General features: G+C 35.6%; 1 protein-coding gene across 2 annotated transcripts in view; it reads right to left on the reverse strand.

Annotated features, from left to right (window-relative positions):
* Positions 1 to 3,351: 3,351 nt before the first annotated feature.
* The window catches only part of LOC148274349 (protein FAM135A), a 29,226-nt gene continuing 10,301 nt past the window's right edge, over positions 3,352 to 22,276 (reverse strand). The window contains exons 3-17 of one of the 2 annotated variants that reach the window (XM_088237234.1): positions 20,961 to 21,195; positions 20,281 to 20,310; positions 20,056 to 20,196; positions 18,915 to 19,086; positions 17,120 to 17,185; positions 15,377 to 15,465; positions 13,830 to 14,036; positions 12,584 to 12,657; positions 9,598 to 12,500; positions 8,990 to 9,149; positions 7,626 to 7,811; positions 6,886 to 7,051; positions 5,409 to 5,620; positions 4,248 to 4,495; positions 3,352 to 3,975 (exon numbers count right to left, since the gene is read on the reverse strand). In XM_088237234.1, coding sequence (XP_088093360.1) covers positions 3,790 to 3,975; positions 4,248 to 4,495; positions 5,409 to 5,620; positions 6,886 to 7,051; positions 7,626 to 7,811; positions 8,990 to 9,149; positions 9,598 to 12,500; positions 12,584 to 12,657; positions 13,830 to 14,036; positions 15,377 to 15,465; positions 17,120 to 17,185; positions 18,915 to 19,086; positions 20,056 to 20,196; positions 20,281 to 20,310; positions 20,961 to 21,195 — 5,075 coding nt within the window. In that variant the 3' untranslated portion in view covers positions 3,352 to 3,789. The remainder of the gene's footprint in view (positions 3,976 to 4,247; positions 4,496 to 5,408; positions 5,621 to 6,885; positions 7,052 to 7,625; positions 7,812 to 8,989; positions 9,150 to 9,597; positions 12,501 to 12,583; positions 12,658 to 13,829; positions 14,037 to 15,376; positions 15,466 to 17,119; positions 17,186 to 18,914; positions 19,087 to 20,055; positions 20,197 to 20,280; positions 20,311 to 20,960; positions 21,196 to 22,276) is intronic. The other variant, XM_088237235.1, reaches the window with a different exon arrangement.

Here is a 22,276-nt window from a genome sequence, read left to right on the forward strand (position 1 = left end):
TATTTTAACTTTGATTGCATAATATGAATGTTTGTTTTCAAGATGCCAGTGTAAAAAATATTTTTTATTTTGGTTAATTAATTTAATAATTCCACAGTAGATAGACAATAAAAACTAATGATTAGATATCATATTCATTTTTAAATATCTATATAGGACAGCATAATATACATATTATATTAAGTATCAACATCGTGACTAGGTTGTAGTTTGTAAGGCTTAAAATAGTATCTCATTATTCATAAGTTGTCTCAGTATGTTTATGGTCGGAGATTCTATATCATATGTACCAAGGTTTGGTAATAATAAATTCTTCCCACTCAGACAATAATTTAATCTTAACACAACATAGATAATTTTATCAATATCATTTTTACAGTGACAAACATGAGATTATTTAGAGAAACACTTGGCAAATTAATAAAAAAACATACATGTTACATCAGTAAGGAATTTCAATACTTAAGAAAATATAATAAAACTATAAAAAAGTAATTAGTGAGATAAAATTACAAATATTTTGAGTATGTCAGAGTTCAGTGTATCTATGGCACATGGCACGGGATTTATTTGATTTGAATTCTTACAAACAAAATTACATTCATAACTCAATTTTGCAAAAAATATGACTTCCAGCCTTTCAGCTTTAAGGTACAGATATAATTAATGCATATTTCAGATTGTGAGTTCCAAGCAAGAGTTATTTTTTTGGTATAACTCTTTCGCTCCGGGCCAACACGTTTGTGTGGGTACAAACAAAAATTCGAATTGCCTTCCATATCCTTATCCGTTACTGGCCACTTAGAACATAACATATTTTTTATATGATAGCTCTAGTATCCGAAGTGGAGAGATGGTCCTAAAAAAAGGAGAGCAAAGAATTTTTTTAAAAATATCTCAGGAGCGAAAGGGATAACAGCACATAACAATTACGTATATTCCTAGTTAAAAAACGTTAACATATTGATACATATTTGATATAGACTTGACATTATTTTTAGCTCAAATTCACAAATTTAACAGTACACACAATTTTTTTAAATTTTTTTATTTAGGAAGAGTAAGTTTCATAGACACAAAAAAATCAAATCATCACTGGGCCAGAAATCCATTATAACTGTACAGATTATTGAGTCGCATGAATAATAAAAAAAGAGAAAACAATGACGCACAGCAATATAAATCACCCTAAAGAAATTTCTTTGATGTTTTATGACAAAACAGTGTTAAAATACTTAAATAATGATATTGCTAATGTATTTTTTTCATCTTAGATACCAGAGTATGGAATCAAAAGGCCACATTAATAACTACAGATGAGTACGTATTTTTGTAATTTACATAAATTAATTTAATAAAGAGAAAACCCTGAGAAATTACAAATATTTTAATAAATATAGGTATATACATACACAACATAAAAAATAATATAAATAAAGCCCGTCAAAAGAATAGAACTTACTTGAGGGGGCTAGTGTTTAGAAGGCTTCCCTTTAAAAATTCTTTGAAAACAGTAGTGCTTTGTGACTACCAATTATAAAACAGCCTGCAATTTTGTGTTGCCAACATAAAAATCATCTTCAGTTCCAGTTTAGATTATTTTCTATTCTTTTTTGATAGGCTTTGTGGACTTAAATTCACCAACTTTTGCAAATCATAATAAGACAAATCATAGCATACATAAATTTACTAAGCATGCAAAGGAGTCAATTCTGGAGTATTAAAATGTTGTATTTCATAAATTAGTAATTTAAGTAGTACCTTGTGATTAAAAATGCTTTTACTCCATATAATATAATATTAGAAATGCATTTTAACAGGTTCGGGGACAAATTTTTCTCATAGGATCTACTCGTATCATAACTTTCTTATTTTTCGGAACATTTCACTTTCGATAGGATCGTAGTTGATGATTTCAAGCAGCGGTAGCCACGGTTTTATCGCGCTACGAAACAGTTTCACATATAACAAACAGTTCAAAAACCACGGTGAGTCGCGGGGAGGGGGTGAGATTTTAAAAAATCAGTAGAATTACTACCGAATTCGGTAGATTGCTACCAAAATCGGTAGATCTACCGAAAAATCGGTAGAGTTGGCAACGCTGGTTTGAAGTAAAGATGCTGAAAATTGTGTTGCAATACTTTCATTGCCAGAGGTTTTTTATAGGGACACAATATCTCCCCCTACCATGCAATTACTTCAGTTTCACATACGCTATAGCCCTTTCATCATTACCAATGTATTTTGAACTGACGGCTAATCCAGGCATAACCGTGAACGAGTTCAAAACTCAGAAAGATAAATAACTAAAAACAAATCCATAAGAAAACACCAAATGCATAATATAAAACCAATGAGATTAAATAAGCACTGAAAGTATTATACCTGACTGGTAATGAATGTTTTAATACATTTTGTTTAAAAATTAACAAATGATAAAATTTCACTTTTAAAAAACTAGAACATACTACGCATGTTATGTTACATTACGTAAAAATTCAATACTCCTTGATAATATGTAGGTAATATTTCACTGTGAATAGTAATTATTATAATATAACATTTTTACCGAGTACGTATTTACTATGTTACCGGAAATCATTATAAAAGTGGTGTCAAGTGGTTTTATTATATTGATTGAAATAACCAAACACGGTTTATTAAAATAAGTGAGCTGTGTTGAAAAAAATAAATAACATGTTTATTTAGTAGCAAAATCAAAATTAGAACTCACTTTCTTCAAACAAAAGGATACTGGGAGAGGTTCCAAAATACTACCAACATCTAAATACAAATTTTAATATATCGTAAATTTGAAGCTCTAACTTTGATCAAAATTAAAACAAAAACACTTTGTTTTAAACTACTTGTTTTATATTTGATTGCCAACCTGGCGATTCCTTTATCGAGGGAAATATCACATACTACGAATACTGATAAAAATATACGAAATGAATTTGGAGAAACTAATAGTATTTTCAAATCAATATGGATATTGTGGAGAAATGTTTTCATACATAACTTTAAAAAAGAAATTATTAAAAAATATGTCCCTGAAAAATGCGACATGTTTGGCCTTGAAGTCAAGATTTGTGACGATGTCCAATTTAAATTTTCACAAACAAAGTTCGAAGTTTACATGAATCGTGACTTATTAGGGGCTTGGTCAATGCATTTACTATTTTCACGGGAATTCAAAATTATCAAATAAAAATATTCTTTATGCTACCAATAAGTAGTAAATAAAATAATATTTTTACTCTACAGTATTTCATACTCTTATTAATTTAAAATTGTAAAAAAAAAGTGATATTTCCCTATTGAGAATTGAATAAAAATCCTATTTTATAATTTTAACAGCGTCTTCAGTATAATATACGAAGGTAATAAATCAAGTTTTTATGCCTAGTAGTTTTCTGTGTTTATGGAGATATAGAGTGAGGGGGGAATTCGAACATTTATTTATTTTTAATTTTAAAGATTTCTAAGTTGTCTAATTTTAATGTTTTAATTCAAACATGTAGACCTTTTAACTCAGTGTCTTTATTAACATATTACAACAGAGATGAAGAAGATTTAAGAGAAGGTAATATAGAAGTCTAGGCATCTACAGGTCTTTAGTAAAATTATGATTATTTTCCACTAGATGGTTTGCAAATTTAGAAAAATTATTACTATTTAGGCACCTTGAAATGTTCTTTTCGTCTATTTTTAAAAATAAATACACGAGCCACGAGGTAGTTTCTTTAAACCGTGTTTGGTATGTACAGTCTACATTGTAATCCTTTTCTATCGGAAATATTTGAGTGCAGAAACTAGAAGGAATTTTTCTATGAAGAGATCAGAATCCAAGGCGGCAATGTGGGCGGCTCGACCAATCAGAGCGTTGGCCGTATGCGGCAAGGCATGCTGGGCATCGTATCGAGCGATGGTGACCGTTCCTCTCGCCACCAGCGGAGATATCATATTGTGGACCTGGGTAAGATATATTTACATATATATTGAGTTATTTTTGAACAGATATTGGGCTAATGGGAGCAAAAGATAAATTCCATAATCTTGCATCAAGCACTGCTTATTTAGAGGCTATTAACCACACCAATTTAATTGAGTCACAGCGAAAGGATTGTAAGTAGGTTTGACAATTTGAACACCAAGGGTTAGAAAGGCAACACTAATTCCCTTTAATAAGAAAGGATGGCACAAAGTATTTAGAATAGATGGAGACAAAACTTAAAACAACATACCATCTCTCTGTAGGCCTGGCCGAGGGCGCTCTGGTCGCGCACGGCGGGCTTGCACAGCTCGAGGCGCGCCGAGTGCAGCGGCACGTAGCGGTCCTGTCCCGAGCCCACGAGCAGCACGTGCCGGAAGCGATGCAGTGCGGAGCGGCGCGCCAGGCGGCACAGGAAGGACTGCCCGGGCTCGGCCGCGTCCCGGAGGGATAGCTGCAGCAGCGAACCCGAGCGCTTCCATTTCTGCATGAACCACATGCCTGAAAACAAGACACGAGAGCTCATGATGACTTTTTGCCGTTTTCAAATAAAATAATATTAGCAATAAATGTGAGGCACATCTCATAGAAGAAAATTACGATTTAATGAATTTTTTGACAAAAGCTGCTACCCCCCTCCCCCCGCTCATGGCCTTTGGGTGGACAATAAGTTTAGAGGTGGGCAACTCTGGCCTTTATAGATCTAAGCCACAGATATTCCTAGCCTTTTCAAATTATTTTCATGCAGAAATGTCAAATTAGTATTTAGTTGTGATAATTTTTGTTGAATCCTAAAGTTTTTCAGCAACGGAACATTTTGCAAATACAAATATTTTAACAGAACACTTGGCTTTATTTTTTAGGTTGGGTAATAGTAAAAACAGCAGAAATAAAAAATGTTATTATAACATTTATTATTTTATTTAGTAATTATAACAATTCACATAAAAATAAGAGCGAATAAAACTCTCAATGACTCGGTGAATTTGAGTTCTTGAATCGCAAATATTTTACAGCATAATTAGGAAATCCCATATCGCATAAATAAGTTGCAGAAAACGGAAGTAAAATAATGATAGCTTGTTTTGACACGTTGGTGTACTTTTCAAATAAACTCGTCCTGATATCTTTTAATCTTTATATTTTTGTTTCAAATTAGTCACTGATTAAATAAATTGAATTTTCACAATCATTTGTGCTTAAGCCTACTTTATCTATCACGGAAAATGGGTTCCGAACCCAGGAATCATTTTTACTAGTCTTGGGAAAATATTGTGAAAGAGTGGTTTTTGTACAGAATTACTCCTATTTTTTTGCGGAACACCTGTTCTGGCTCCGTGGAACAATGGTATTCACTGATCTAAAGCGTTATCTCCATAGAATTTTCTTACATATATTATTATGATAATCTTACCCGCATTTACAAGCCCACTGGAGTTGTAGAGCGTGCCGAGGTGTGGTCCGGACAAGGAGAGGAAGGTGTGCAGGCGGGGCAGTAGGGTGCGCAGGGCGGGCCTTGATAGAGCCGAGCGCACCAAGATGGCCCCAAGCGAGTGGCCCACAAAGGACACGCGGGCTGGCTCCACACGCAGATTCTCCACATGGTGCAGAATCTCTTGGACGAGCCTGAATAAGACAGATGAACAATCTCACAATAAGATGTCACAATTTTTTTATCGTGCAGAAGGAATTTTACACAAATCGAAAAAAATGTTAAAAATTTATTAAATATTATTTTTCAAAATCACATGATATACACATTTGTTTAATACAAAAATAAACAATACAATAAATACATAATTGACGTAAAGTATAATTTTGGAATAATGATTAAAAGACAGATGCTCGGTGTATGTCTAAGAGACAGACCAAGAAATTAAGATAGTAATAAGACCTAATAGCCCGATACTTCTGTGGCTTGAGTCTAAAAGGGCCAATGTCGTAAATTGCAACATTATAGGAGAGTAATTTTAGGTGTTTGAAACTATAGTCAATTAAAAACCACGGTCACAAATGTGTGTGTATAAAAAATTGTTAAATACATATATTTTTTAATCGATCGACCCTCTACAAAATGTTGGAAAGAAAAAACCGAAATCCCACATTTTTTAGACCCAAGAAACAAACTTTATGGATCTCCCTCCACATAGAGTAGCCAGGCTCTTTAAAAAACCTGGGCTCGGAGGGTGAGAATTAATTCACAAGGACCTGACAATAGATCTTCACAAGTCGCAGTGACATTGGGAGCGTATATAACACTGACCTATTCCTCAAAGAATAAGAATCATGTCTCAGAGACAGACAAAAAAATTAGGCACCGAATCGGAGTCGTTCATAGATATCATGGACGTTCAGCAAAATTAAAATGGCAATGGGCTGCACATTTGGCGAGACAAAATGGTGACAGGTGGATACCAAGATAATTAAGTGGAGACCATGGGCAAACAAAAGAGATGTTGGAAGACCACAAAAAAGATGGGACAATGGCTCCATGTGACAAAAGTCCTGTATTGAGTTGAAACGAATTATATAATAGAGTATTAATATTATAGTACAAGAACATAATTAAAAAATAACACACAGCACGCCAATGTATATAGAAATAACAAACAATGACAAACATTTAATTTAGATGAAACAACCAACTCAAATAGTCAAAAAATTATCAAGGAGTTTCCAACTCAAATCCCCCCCTCCCAAGGAAAATCCAGTCCCAAATCTGTCTCTTGAATATTAATGTTGTATTTGAGAGATTGTCAAAACTACTCGAGTTTTACTAATAATTAAAACCTTATAGTTTAACATATTTGAGTGCCGATCAAGCCTTATAGGGATTTGGTCAAGCAAAAATTTATTTAAATGAAGTATCAAATGCAAATATAAAATCTTACCTATCTGTCATTGTATCAAAATCAGAGAATGTGTCTCCTTGATTACGTTCAGACATCAGGAAGTCCAGGTGAGCTCCGGGAAGCCCCAGCTCTAGGTATGTCTTCACCAGGCGCAGATCGGCAGAGTTCCCGTCCAAGCCATGGACACACACTATCAAATGCAAACCTGGAATAGACAATCACTAACATTCAAGTATTGTAGATAAATACAAAAATAAATTTTAATTGACTTGATAGGAAATTTCCATTTCTAGGGGGATGAAGAACACAGTTCTCCGTGTGAAATAGAACCAAAATCTAGGATGCATGTTTTCAATAGCTATTCTCAGATAAAAATCTCAAATTCAATAAATTTAAAACTTTTGCATGCACCTTCAACATTAATATTTTTTTTTAAAAATGCCCTAAATATTCTCATATATTATATCCAATTCAATAATGAATTAGGTGTTTTCCCCACAAAACTAAGTAACATACTGTGTAACATCCACTATTCTGCCTATAGGTAGTTGACTTTCATATTTATTAAATTTTTTATTTATTTATTCTTTAAAAATTAATTTTTTTTTTTTTACATTAAAGATAATGTATACAAATATACGGTATTTTTCAATTCTCTTTATATGTTTGGTTTGAATATTACATTCGCATACATTGCCCCAATATAGAGAATGAAAGTATGAAGAAAACAAGTAGCGTTTATTGTTTTATTACATAAGTAATGATGTATCGATACATACCTTCAGGGTTGAACATTCTGTACTCATCGCTGATGTGGAAGTACGGTAGGGAAGCTTCGCTGGGAGGGAAGTCGGAGTACAGGGAGCCAGGATACTTGACAGTTCTCTTGAACTCATCTCGGCATTTGGCAAACAGCTGCTCAGACTCGGCGAGACCCACCACAGAGGCGAAGCTCGTGTCTCGCTCTATGTAGAAAATAACACAAAATTAATATAAATCCAGACTAATCATGTTAGACTACAAAAATAAACCAAACGCTGCGTATCATACAGTATTGTTTTGTTCCAGAACTCCAGGACTATTGTCCACGTATAAACAGCGTAAGACAAAACATTATTCTGAGACATTGCCACCGAGATATACGGGCAGCCTATCTCTGCGAAACAATGATTCCCCCCCCCCCCCAGCTTGCGGTCGCCAGCAGCCGCATTGTCCTAGTGTGAACACGCATGGACAGGACCTGTGACAATAGCGATTTGTCACTCCCGTACATTTTTTCTACCGAAAACAAAGGCAGAAAAAAATCTTTTTTATTGTATAGTTTGTTCTATTATGTATATTATATTCCAACATTATAAAATAAACAGTATTTTTCGTGAACTTGCTCATAATAAACACTTTTGTGTTTTCATTTTTGCAGAATTTTTGTATTGTCTCAGCGTTCTGACCAGCGCGGTCGAGGCTGGTACAAGACAATATTGTCAAATGTATTGTATTGTCCACATGTAAGCGATACTTCAAAGATAAGGTAATCGTCAGTATTTACGCCCGCTCGCTGGAGACCGAAACCGGACATAAATTATTGATTTTTAAGGTTGTGTAAACTACAATATTTTATTGTTTCTGGACTGGCTCCTGCAGTGTAAGACTGATCACCTTATCTTCAAGTAACAGATGATTGAAATATGCCGCAATTGGTTTGGTTTACAAATGCAGTGCGTTATGCAATGATGATGATGATGATTGTGTATGATATTACATACATAAAAATACATAAATCAAATAAACACAAAGATTTAAATTTAAAAAATCCTAATATTATCTTCAGCCTTACTTCACAAAAACAAACAAAAAATAATATTTTGTCACATCATAGAAATAATACAAAGAGAAAAAAATATTGGTCATAAGTAAGGCGTTGTCATAGCCGGACGTACCATAGGTTCAGTTGGCACAAATAACCGGACACTTGCTAACAAGGGAGGGGAGAATAATATGCTTTTATTAATTAACAATCATGTACATATACTCCTGTCTCTTTCCAGTAAGTGTCGGGGTGCTGGAGCCTGCTAGATCTGGCACTGGGCATTGTAATCGCATGAGACCATAGAGCTAAGACCTATTTAACTTAATTGAGACATACCATTCTCATGATTGTGTTTGGCCAGTTCCCCGGTGCTCTGTGATTTGGTAATACTAGGGCCGATGGATCCCGCTCTCTTTTGTCTTCTCTCCAACGCCCCCTCGTAAACGTGGTAGAGTGGGTTGTCCAGCTGAAGAGTTGGCCCGGGTTGGGGAGGGTCCTTTAAAATGCATCAATAATACATAAAGTAAGCATTTAATTTAACATTGAGAAGAATTTGCGATGCATCCCATCAACCTGAGTGAAATAGTCGAGTGTTGGTGTTTTTAACACATTATTGGCCGTGCAAAGGTGTCTTAAGAACACTTCAAGCCAAACAAAGTCGACAAAAACTATGAACTAATTCAGGAATATATTCAGTTCTTATGATTTACCCAAGTACTGCAATTTTGGGGCTATTTTCTAATGATCATAAATAACTGGGTCAGAAAATGGGAATAAAATTGGGGCAATGGGTGGTTTGAACCTCGAAGTTCACAGTACTAATCTTGACCATGGTATCATTAATTTTACAAAAAAAAAGTTTTATCCTTTTGTGAGAATGTCTATTAAATGTGTGCGTTTTTCAGCATTTCCAATAAAAGACTTAAAAATATTGTTGAACTTGCCTTGAACTCATCAGGAGGCGGAGGAATATCTCTAAACTGTTGTGGTGGAGGGAGGCGCAACTCTTCAAAGGGCGTCCCGAAATTAATATGGGAGAGATCAACTTCAGATTTACTCTTCTTACTTTTACCCCTCTGCGAGATATTCGGATCACTGGGATTTTTCCTTCCTTGTTTAATATCCTTGCAAATCCTATCCATTGTCAAGCTTTTGATCTCTGCAGCGAGCAACTTGTCCGTGTATTCGATCCTTTCCTTCAGAGATATATTTTGACCTTGCGCATTTTGGATTTTGGTAATTTTTTGGGGCAATTCTTTTCGTATGTACGGATGAAGTCCATCTTTATCCACTAGAGTTTTGACAATCGGTGTATCCTTGATAACTCCGTTTATAAATACTCCATTCTTAGGATTAACTAAATCGACAGCGTTGAATGAGTTATGGCGTACTCCCAGCATAGGTTTTTGTGTCGAGTGTTGATACTGTCCATTAGATCTATTTGGTTGAACTATTTGGCAGTTTGGAGGACAACCCGACATCATACACCCATTGGGAGGTACACTACAATTAGATAAAGGCAGAGTACTGCAGCACGAGCACAAATCATAAGCAGGCACTGGAGGATTATCACAGCAGCATTCTAAGCTCTCTCTCTGGCTTTTGGCTACTTTGATAGCTAGCTTCAAAAGTCTTTCTCTCAACTGTTCCCCATTGAGAACAGTACGTTTCACTTCTGTAGCAGTCTTGTCTTGCTGACTCGGTTTTGACTGAAGAGTATTTGTGTGTAAATTATCTGTATTTTGTTTTGGTTGAGTGGGCTTAGGACGGTCGGCTACAGTGGCTGGGGGCTTTATGTTAACAGCATCGGGACTGGAGCGTTCTGAACTTCGACCACTCGACACCCATCCACTCTGTTCACTTAGACTTGATGTCGAACCACTTCCTGGGCCTTTTTTCAGATCTTCAAAGTTTTTGAAAGTGTCCGGTGGTAATATTTTAAAGTTTTCATCTGTTATATCTAATGTGGGAGAACCAAATGCCGGTGGAGGAGCGAGATTTGGAAGTGACTCTGAGAAAATGCTACTATTAACATTGGATTCTTCAAGTACCGAAGCTGCACTCCTGCAATGTCTCAATCCTTCTTGACTTTGGTCCAGTTTGAATGGAACACTAGCGGAGGACTCTAACCTCTTCGTCACTTTGGGAATGCTTTCGTTGCTAGTGCTAGTACTAGCTTCCGATATTTGTTGGTTCATTTTTTCCGATGCCCTGTGCCTCCCGCAACTGGCCGATCTCTTCTCAGATCGTGGAGTGGACCTATCAGTCTTACTATCTCTCGACCTACTGGACTGGTGGCTGCTAAGGGAATCCTTACTCGAAGTTAAACGTGTTAAGTCCTTGGCACTTTGATGTTTGGATTGATCTTTAGTTTTAGTCTTCTTTTGCTTAGGTTGAGTAGTTCCGCTTTGTGATGATGGTGGGGATTTACTCGAATAATTGTTTGAAGAGGCAGGCGACTTGTCTCTAAAGTTAATAACTATTCCGGAGTCTACATTAGTGGAGGAAGAACATTTGGAGCCGCTTTGGCAACTGGCTCCGCAGTCATTATAGCTATGATTGTAAGCCCCCTTAGATTGGTAGCTATCTGAGTTAGAGAACTCTCGACTACTATTTCTCATACAAGTAGAACTCATCTCTCCGAGGCCTTTCTGATAGAAGACTTGGGTGGAGTTGGAGCGGTGAATGTTCTTTCCCGAGGAGAGTGCCAGAGGTTCAGCAGGCTGCTGTATCTTATTACTAACGGGTGGGTAAGAATTCCTCGGAGGCAACATGGGTCGAGGCAAGGATGTGGCATGGTAGCCTCTTTGGAAATCCAAAGGATTATATACAAAATTTTCTAAATGATGACTAGAATTACCCTGATTATTGTAAACGTAATACGAGGGGTAGGTGTGAGTATTAGAAACACCATTATTTGACACTAAATTAGGTTTGTATTCTACATTTCTACAACGATCCGTGTTGAAGTTCATATCCCTGCTACATGGATTTTTGTATTTTTCTCTAAATTCATTAATATTACGCCTGTATTCTTCTCCTTTGTGGCTGTATGCGAGAGGAGTATTTTGACTTCCTGAACGGGACTGCATGGTAGAGTTAAATACTGGAATAAATTCACCACTTCTGGTGTTATTTAAATTTGATATAGTCAGATTTCTGGGAAGAGTCGTTGGCTTCTGCGGAATATAGGAAGCTGGGCATTGGTTGGGTCCTTTGTCGTGTCGAGGCTGGCCGCAAGAGAAGGAAACATCTCCTGGACACACAGAGGTCTGCGGAGAGACTTTGAGTTGGTCTAATGACTTACTATGCCGGGCTGGTAGAGTACTAGCTCCTTTTACGTTACCTCTGAATCCATTAGAAATGTCGCTATCCTGTTTGACAATTTGTCTCTTCTTCACTTGCTTCTGAGCATCAGCAGTAATATCTAACAATGTACTTGCCGAGTACCTGGATAACAAATGGGTATTTTGAATACTGCTGGAGGTGAAAGACTCAGCTTTTTTTACTGGGTTTGCGATCTGAATCTCGCTAATCTGATTGTTGTGAACAATAAACCTGCTATTGCCCGTCACTTTAATTTCTTCTTTGGCTTTCTTTAAGGCTGATTCTTTAACAGTTTGCTTGATGATGGTGTTGCGTTTTGGGGAACCACTGAGACACTTCTTGGGAGCCAAGGTCAGGGTGGCTTGTAGTATGCTCTGCTGGCTGCCACTAGGATCCGTGATGGATTTGGGGAGGGATAGAGATACTTTTGATGCTTCGGAGGATGGTCTTCGAGAGTCTAACAGGGATACGACACCGCAAGAGCAGTCATCTGCTACCATGTCTGTGCACAGCAATGGTTCTGCAATAAATGAAATGAAAGCATGAAATGTTGTGTAAAAAGACTATGAATCGATTAACCATTGCAGTAAATTAATATCTCACCACTGCCAGATTTAGTAGCTCCAGTTGTCAAGACTTCTGATCTCCTTCGTGCAAATTCAGCTGCATCTTGATACCTATAATAGCCCAGGAAAATAAAAAACGAGGTATTGAAGAGTTTGTGTATAGACTTATTAAATAGTTAGACTACGAAAATAATGAAGCACTAACCATACAGTTCACATCACAACTTATAACAAGATGGACATTTACTCAAATATATTTCATAGTAACACAACTTTTGTATTTTCATTCCGAAGGTTTATAATTTTGTTTGTCATTTAACGAATATACAAAATGACTTATTTCAATTTCTATGCCATGGAATCTAACAGTAGCGGGCGGAGATTTTATTTTAGGTAGGCTACAAAAAATTATCATAAATTTGTACCTACAAATCTTAGAGTAATAACCTAATAGAGTCGCCCATACGGAGAAAAAACATTCTATGATTATTGATCACAAACTTAGCTACAGATTGCAGCAATACAACTGGTCGTAGGTACTTAGGTTGAGAATTGGGAGCGCTAATCGAAACCGTCCATTAAACGTTTGTTGTTAAACTAAAAGCCAAACTAAAAATTTGGAACACTTTTGTTGTCTATGCAATAGAGCTTAAGGGCTTCTCTAGAGAATCTTCTCTGAGCTACATAAATATATAAATATAAGTAATACATAAATGACCACTTTTTTTTCTGCGGTTCTGTGAACATCATTTCTCTGCTTCAGCTGTTGACAATATAAGATTATTACCAATAATCTATCAAATCAACTCAAACAAGAATTTTTATTAGCGTTGCGATATATTCTACACTGTTTAAATACACCACTGATACAAAATTTTATTAAAAAATACGGCAATGACATTCAGAAGATATATTACCATTATGATTCAAATGTCAACACTGAGCACTGCCCAATTCCTTCTAAAAATGAATAATGTCAAAAAGAGCCACGTCGAGCGCCACATATCCTGTCATGTTGTATAATATCAAAAGAAAAGAGTCCTTTGGAAATAATGTTCGAAATACTATTTTCCAAATAATGTTCAAATATTTGTAATCGTAATTGAAATAAGCTTGAATGCACTGGGCGCACTTATCAATATTTCTTTCATCTTCTATTCATTCAACATTATTTTCAATAGTCAATTATAATGGTAATCTGCGCATAATTGCTCATATGGGCGATTCGCCCCAGGCATATAAGCTCTTGTTACACATTGCTAAATCCTTAATATTTAACAGACCTGTCTTCGAATATGATGGGCATGATGTGCGGATCTCCGTCGAGGGCTATGCAGTGAATAGGGAGGGGAGGTAGCATGGCGAGGTAGCGGGAGCGTCGTGCCAGCTCACTGACCGACTGGTAGGATTGGTAGTTGGCGTCGTAGCAGCCGGCCAAGGAGTGTCGCGGATTGTCCAGGACGAAGAAACACTCTGAAAAGCGCTTCACTCTGGAAGGGAAAGAAAATTGAGTATTGTAATAGTATAGGAAGGGCACATAAGTACAATTTGATCAAGAAATGTAAAGCTTATGGTCCATTCAAATCTATAATAAATTTTGCTTATGTGTGCGTGCCTACAGAGGAGCACAATACCGTTCCAGATGGCGGGAGACTGTCCACAGATGAGCCATGCCCGGAATCCGGCGTGATCAGCATACTCAGACATGACGTAGCATTGAGGAAACAAGGTTCTATGTAGATTTATGATTTTTTTGAGACATGAAAGTTTAAAATGAAGGCATTATTTCTGAACCTCAGAGGCACACGGATGCAAATCCAAACGTCAAATGTTCAACAATAGCCAATTACAATAGCTAAAGAATCTATTTTCTCTAAGTTTCTAAAGTCAATAGTCAAAAAGAAAGTTATTATTCAGTGGGCAACAAGGATACAATGAAAGCATCCACCCCTTTCCCGAAACTGTTCATAAAGACTTGAGTCTTTCTTCAGTTTCGCATATCAATATCAATTTTTTTTTAAACTAATTAAGCAAAAATTTAATATTTCTTTACAATCAAACCGCGAAAATAACAAAACAAATAAACTTTAAAAACTTTCATTGTACCCCTCACTGCAGTTTTGTCAGTTTGTGATCAATCAAATACACATGGTCAGCACAATCACCCTTTTCTAATTTCCCAGTATTACAGTGGAGGAATACAGTGTTAGTTCTAAATTGAGACCGCGGCCGTACGCTCCAGATCCCGCATCGGAAAGGAAGAAGAACGTAGTAATACAAACAAATCAATCAAACGACACGAAACCCAAATACATATAGGAAACATTAGAATAATTTGCCCTATACAACATGCACTCAATCAACAGATCTATAACAAATCACAGTGGAACATCAAATCATCAAGACACTACCGGCAAGATCCTAACACAGATCCTAACACGATCCCTATCGAACTCAGGCGAAATTACTTTTCTTCATAGTACTGAATTCCTCGCAAAAACCATTTTCCTAATACCAACAGTAGAAACAATCCTATGCAAAGACCTTAATCGTCCTAACAATCTCACAGACCTTAAAGCAGACGAAACGGGTCCTAGAGCATGGTCGGCGCGTGGTTCTCTTGAGTTAGTCTACTATTTAGATTTGTAATTTACCATTTCCCTTCTATGGGACAAAAACAACACAGACGGACAAGAGTTCAGTTCAGACAACCAATGCTAGTACCCAAGTATGCATCCTTTTATCTTACAACAAGGCAACAAGGATAAAAAGACACACCACCCAATAAATAGGAATTGTTTAACTAAATTGTTCATCTAAATAAATAAACCTTAAAGCATGATGAACAGCGGCCAGAGCGTGATGGGCGTGGGGTCGGCCTGAAACAGCACGGAGCAAGCCGGCCCATTGGAGAGTCACCTAAAAATATCATATGTGTCAGTATAATGGAATAAAAAATCATGTTTTAGAATAATACATTATTATCATGTATCATTAGAACCCTAACATTACATCATTTATTTATTTATTGCTTCATTTTGATGGATCCACTTCATTTTTCCTTCCAAACTCATTACCTGATCCCACATTCATCATATTATAATCTGCTATTTATTAAATCTTCTAAGATCCCCAATGTCCAGAACATGTAGATTAGTCCATTTGTCAGATAATTTGGAATTATTTAGGATAGATTTTCCAGTTTTTCGTAGATCTCTTCACCACTAAAACAGTGTGGGATGAAGATGGATTGGCATGGTTTAGCTCGAAATCTTAGTTTATCGTGTTTATGAATATATTGTAAACCATTATTGTATTGCCCTTGTTTGTCTTTGCCACATAGTTTTATGTTCTTTTTGTTCAGTTTCTTATATATATATATGTTTCTTCATGTAACTGTTGTAATTGGCTTAAGCCGTATATAGTGGTTAAGATGCTTGACACACACTCGGAAGGTTCAGGATTCAATTTCCGGGGTGTTTTGTGCTGTAATTTAGCACTGTGATTGGGCCCTACTCAGTAAAAAATAGCTGTAATTTGAAAATAAATAAGTGTATTTATATTTTTTTAAATGAAAGTACAAACTTTGACTAGCCTGATTTTTGGTTACAAGCCCGCCAAAGTATATATTTTCAAAATATTTTTTGTACAATGTCTTATGAAGTCTAAAGAGTATTAACTCTTAATCGCTGTGTTGAAAAAAATATGCGCGTTGCGGTGGTGGGTCAAATTAGACAAACATCACAAAAAGTCACCTCTTGGGCATTTTTTGTAGTTCTTTTAAATATTATTTAATTATCAAAATGTTCTCTGATTTAATGAGAAGATGTTTGTGTCGTAGAACTTTGTCCAATTTTCCATGATTTTGTTAAATTATATTTCAAAATATCCGAGGCCACCAAAATTACTCCACAAATAATTGATAATTTTTAACAATGTTTGAGTATGTCCAAATGCTTGCAGACTGGCTGGATTTCCTCCCTAGGGAGTTATTCATATTTAAATTTATTTCAACAGAGAGAGAAAACATTTTTGAGAAGGGAATATGGATCCAGCCAGTCTGCAAGCATTTGGACATACTCAAACATTGTTGAATTAACTACCTGGTAAAAGAAGAAGTACAAAAATTGGAAAATTGTTTTCAAGCGTTGCCTAGTAGGTGATTTGGTTCAGCCGGATGAATCTCACCCACGTGATAAAGGTTTCAGCTCTTTTACTTCACAAAAGTTAACAAATGGAAGAGTTGAGGAAATGTGGATGTTCAAACATGGGCAGAATGGTGAATGTTACACAGTGTATAAAGTGGCCACTTAAACCAGCCAATGACAGGTTATAAGCCCTGTAAATGCCTAGACTTCCATATTCCCTACTCAAAAATGTTTGCCCTCTCTGTTGGAATGAATTTAGATAATTTTTAATGCTACTGGGTCTACTCGGACCATCTCCGGAAGGTATAAATTAAAAATATGTTTTTAGGTGCAGCTTTATTTATATTTATCTGTCTCGATTTGAAAGTTGGAACTTAATCCATTGAAAAAATATATAATTAAATTAAAATAAAAAAATAGCAAACCTCAGCACATAATCTGGCAATATCCTGAGCAGCACTGCAAGCAAATTCTTCTTCACTGTCACCACACTAGAAAAAAAAACATTTCTGTAATGTTAGAAGCCCGCAGAAACATAATAACATTAAATTTTAGCATGACACATACTCGTATATTGCTTGAAATACAAAATCCTAGGGCATTTAAAAATCTTTTTTTTTTATACCAGAGATTTATGTTAAATGCATAATATTCCAATTATAAACGGGAAACAAAATGATTTTTAAGAAACAAGAAATTATGGTCACCCAGTTAATATAAATTCTAACGGTAATTCAGGACAAAAAGATTATAAAATGTGTTTAAACACTAGAATATTTCGTAGTAATAAAAATCTAAAAATGATATTTCCAAAAAAAACAAGTTATGATGTTGCGCCTTGAATCCGCAGCCTATATTATGCAGGTTATGTGCAGTTCTGTATGTACACTGTATGGTCATCATCATCATTCCTTTTCCGAATATAATGGTGCATAGGGCACTGCATTGGTACACCAATACCAGCGTATCTTGATCATTTTTGTTACATAAAGGTAAGATCACGCCTAAGGTACCAGTCCAGGGGATGAAATATTTTAGAGTAAAAACACCCTTTTAAATAAATATTTCATGTCAATCATGTTGGGAATCGAACTTTAGACCTCTTGCATGGTAGGCAAACGCGCTGACCATTATACCACGAGGCCGACGTGCAGTTCTGTATGCAGGCACATAATAAATGTACACTGTATGGTCAATTATAGTTGTATTATATATTTTAATGTGCAACTGTGTGACCAATATTAAAATTAAATTTATATTTAATAATACGTATTACATTTACCTACATTTTTAGTAATAAAATAAGTTGTATATGATTAATTATTTTACGTTATGTATAATTTTTATGTGACAACATTTAAAATAACAGTATTATGTGGAAGCCTCTAATTAGACTTAATGATATGTATTTTTAATATAATTGTATCTTATAAATGTATAAACGTCTGTTGGCTTTCCAATGAAAAAAATAAATAGAAATAGTCTCTGGACTGGTATCTGAAGCGTAAGACTGATCATCTTACCTTCATGGAATAGAAATGATCAAGATACACTGCAATTGGTGTACCAATGCAGTTCCCTATGCACCACTAGGTGCAGAAAGGAAATGATGACGATGATGATAAATCTAGGACACAGGTAAAAGAATAACCTATCCCTAAAAAGTGACTTTTGAGATAATCGCTCTTTTTTGAAGTGTTTTCAACCTGCGTTTGGATTTTTTTTCATATTTTGTTTTCTATGATAGTTGTATTTGCTATTCAGATATTCAGTTATGTTTTTTTTTTAGTTATTTGCATATTGTAATGTTAATACAGCCTTTTGAATCAGTCAATGTCTTAAGTTGTTCTTACATCCGATGAGTAAAAATGAGTCAAGTTGTATATTTTATTTACCAAAACCAGGGACAAACTTGAGATGCGTGTTGATCTAGAGTGACATTCTTTTGTATGCACATTGTATATTTGTAATATAAATTGTAAATTTATATTTGTATATGATATTGTACATTTGTAATGTTTCTAAAGGACGTTAGGTTATTCTTCTGCCCGTTTCCTCAATTTGTCTTTTGGCAACAGTGCAATATACTATGCCAAATGTTAATATTAACAAAAAAAACTGTTTTGTCAATAAAACTGTAAAATGTATTCCTTGTCACGGGATTTTCCAGACATGAACACATTTTAACCAAATCGAAGGTCGAACATAAGGTATTTTTACTTTAGCTAGATCGCTGAGTTGGGCCATCCTCTGCGCCACATCCCCAATTAGTGAGTTGGAAGATTCTGCATTGTTGGTTAGAACAGATCCAGTCGAACCACAGAGAACTAGGGCATTTTGAAGACCTTCCAGAGAACCCAATAGGATGCCACATACCTCCGCATGGACTTGTCTGAAAAAAATAAAATGATTGAAACGATTTTGTTTTTGAAAAAAATAGTCTTAATCAAAATGCGATTGATGGGCTGACAGTTTTCTTGACATTGACATGACATGACACACGTATATTATCGAAACTGCATTTTGCGAGGTTTACAGGAGGGCATTAACAAGGCCTTTTCAAGTAAGTTATTGAATTTAAATACAAACATGTGCCTGATAGCTTCTTAAAAAATACATTAAGCTTTGTTTTCGCTCTTCTGTAAACCTCGCAAAATCGATCGTATACGTAGGGACTGTTGATATTTTTTAGGCCTGTTTAAACCAAGTCCAAAAATGTTTCTTGTGAGACCATTCAAGTATTTGTATAGCAATAGATGGGTCATTTAAATATATTTAAAAATGGTGACTAGTTTAAGGGGGAGTGGCCTGAAAATTCCAAAACGTGATATTTTGATGGGATATTTAAAGTACTTGTAGTGGCTTTAGCCGAATTTAAAAAATACAGTGTCAAAATTTAAATTTTTTTCTAGGGCTCAGTATCTTTTGTTTATTTTGTTTTATCTTGTAATTTACTGAAAAAAATTCTCAAAGATCATGAAATCACTGAAAACAGTCAACGTTTAAATAGGTATTGAACGTATTTATAAATATAGTACGGCCATATTTTTTAGTTTATCGTAATGGTTAAATTTTCTTCTAAGTTTCAATACCTCGGAACATTCGAAAATCTTTTTGTTTATAAAAAACAAATAAAACAGCACAAATCATATTTCATATTTATGTCAGCTACACCAGATAGGAAAATGAAGCACTATTGTTATCTATTTGTACTTAATATGACAGTATTGGTAAAACAAATTTTCCTCTGCGCATTTCTAAAATATTTAGAACTGGTGGTAGTAACTAAAAATTGAGGATACTGAGGGTCATAACTAGGCACTATTTTTGGGAATAAAATGTAATTTATGTGTAATACTACCTAGCATGGGCGATTCGGTTGGAAGTGTTTCCACCTCCACATTTGGCAGATGATCCTCCAAACAATACATTCTCAAGGTTGCCTCCGTTGTTGGCGTTATTTCGAACTAGCTTGCTCCACTGCTTACTCGACCTGGGTGTACTGTGAACAAGATGGATGGGGATAGAAAATTATGACAATCGATCAAAGTGTGGTCTGATTATTAAATAAGTTGATGGGACTTACCAACTTTGAACGTAATGTAAAATGCTTTTCCTTTTTGCGAATGAAAAGAAAAGACATAAAAATTATCATTAATTAAGATAATTAAAAGGAGTTATTAACAACCATATTTTGTGGGTTAAAAGATTATATGATATAAGGGATGTCTCAAAACATACTTGAATATATTTTTTTTATTAAAACACATACTGCAGTTGAGTTTTGAGGGTGTTTTATTGTAATGAAGGTGGATTGCGTGCGGATTGATGAGTGGATAGGGACAAATAGCTAAAAACGTTTTTATTTGTAAGTTTTCATACGAAGTAATTATGTCTAATATGTATTTAGGGCATGTTTCAAAATGATGTAAAATGTTTCCCTCGATATGGGACACCCTAGTGAGGGAACATTATTTTGAATGTAAAAAATAAGTACCAAAATTGTAAAATAATAAATGTATAAATAAAATGGAAAATTGATGAAAAGAATTGCTGTAATGAAAGAATACAACATTCTAGTTTACGAAAAAATACAGTCAAATCCTCGATTGACGGTCGGGATGCAAATACGAGTACTACTGTGGTCCGTTCAGAAACTGAACAGAAACCCACAGGGCCAGTAGGGAGTACTTCGCGGGCCGGATCTGGCCCGCAGGCTACCAACTGCTGATCGCTGGCACAGAGTGACAAACAAATATATCTCACTTCATGTATGGCTGGTGAAGGGCGACGAGGGCGACATGCACAGTAATGGACACGGCGGCCAGGTGGAAATAGTCAAACAGCACGGGCAGGTGGTGGTGGAGCCCTCTCTGCGGCTGGAAGTGAAGGCGGAGCACCCGACACGAGGCGGGGGCCAGAGCGCCCTCCCCGCACCACAGCTCCACGCCCAGGCTCCACTCCGCTCGCGACAAGCTCTCCTTCAGGTTCTTGCTGTCCACTGAAGAAAGAAATTTTTTCCCTTTATTTTTTTAAAAATTTAAATGATTATTATATGGTAAAAATAGCAAAATAGACAGGAATAAAACAAGCATAAATTATGAAAATAAGGTATGAATTATGAAAGTGGGAACTGCTAAAATGTTTGCACAAAAGAGGAGACTGAGGAGAGTGGAAACAGCTTGTTTCGCAGCGCAGAGGACAACATCAGCCACTAGTACACCTATTTTGAGCAATATCCGAATAGAGTCCAATGAAGAATCTGAATATTATATGAAACCTGTTGCCTCCACATCCAAAGTTCTTACTCCACTTGCTACAACCTCCAATGTATTCTCCTCAGAAGCACTTAGACCATTGCCAAATGCTCCACCAAAAAAATCATTAATTTTCCTTGGCACTGCATTGGTATAACAATCGCAGCGTATCTGTCTTACGGTTCAGTTGTCAGTCCAGGTACTATGGAATATTCTAATATAATAACAACTTTTTAAACATACATTTCATGTCAGCCATGTCGGGAATCAAACCCGAGACCTTTTGCATGGTAAGCAAACGCGGGGTCGACAAAAAAGTTAAACAAATTAATAGACGCAAGATAAAATCTGCTGTGCTAACTGAGACACCTGTTAAGGACGAAATTGCTGCTATAGAAGCCAGTAGAAATGTAAAGAAAGTGAAGAAGAGTATTTTTAACGAGGAAAAGAAGAAATCTAAGAAAACTAAAAGAAAGGATGACGTAAAAATAAACTGACGACGACTAGAAAATTATTGTGTTTGCCTGTGTTGCCACAAGTCCTTTTCATAAAGCAAAGCATATGAGAAGTGGATTCAGTGCATTGAATGCGTGAAGGTCACACGAAGAATGCACTGGAGGAGAGCTTCAATATATTTGTCATAATTGCTTGTCGGACTAGATTTGGAATGGAACGTGATTTATGATTCTATCGCTATAATTTATAATTACTGCACGATAAATCTTAACCAATATATTTTTATTGATAAATATAATTACATACCAACGGTTGATTACAGCAGTTAAATTTGTTTTACGTGTAATGATCTAAATTAATTTTATAGTA

The sequence above is a fragment of the Micrasema longulum genome, unplaced genomic scaffold, assembly GCF_059751315.1.
Source record: "Micrasema longulum isolate JH-2025_06_02 unplaced genomic scaffold, ASM5975131v1 h1tg001675l, whole genome shotgun sequence".
Classification (NCBI taxonomy): domain Eukaryota; kingdom Metazoa; phylum Arthropoda; class Insecta; order Trichoptera; family Brachycentridae; genus Micrasema; species Micrasema longulum.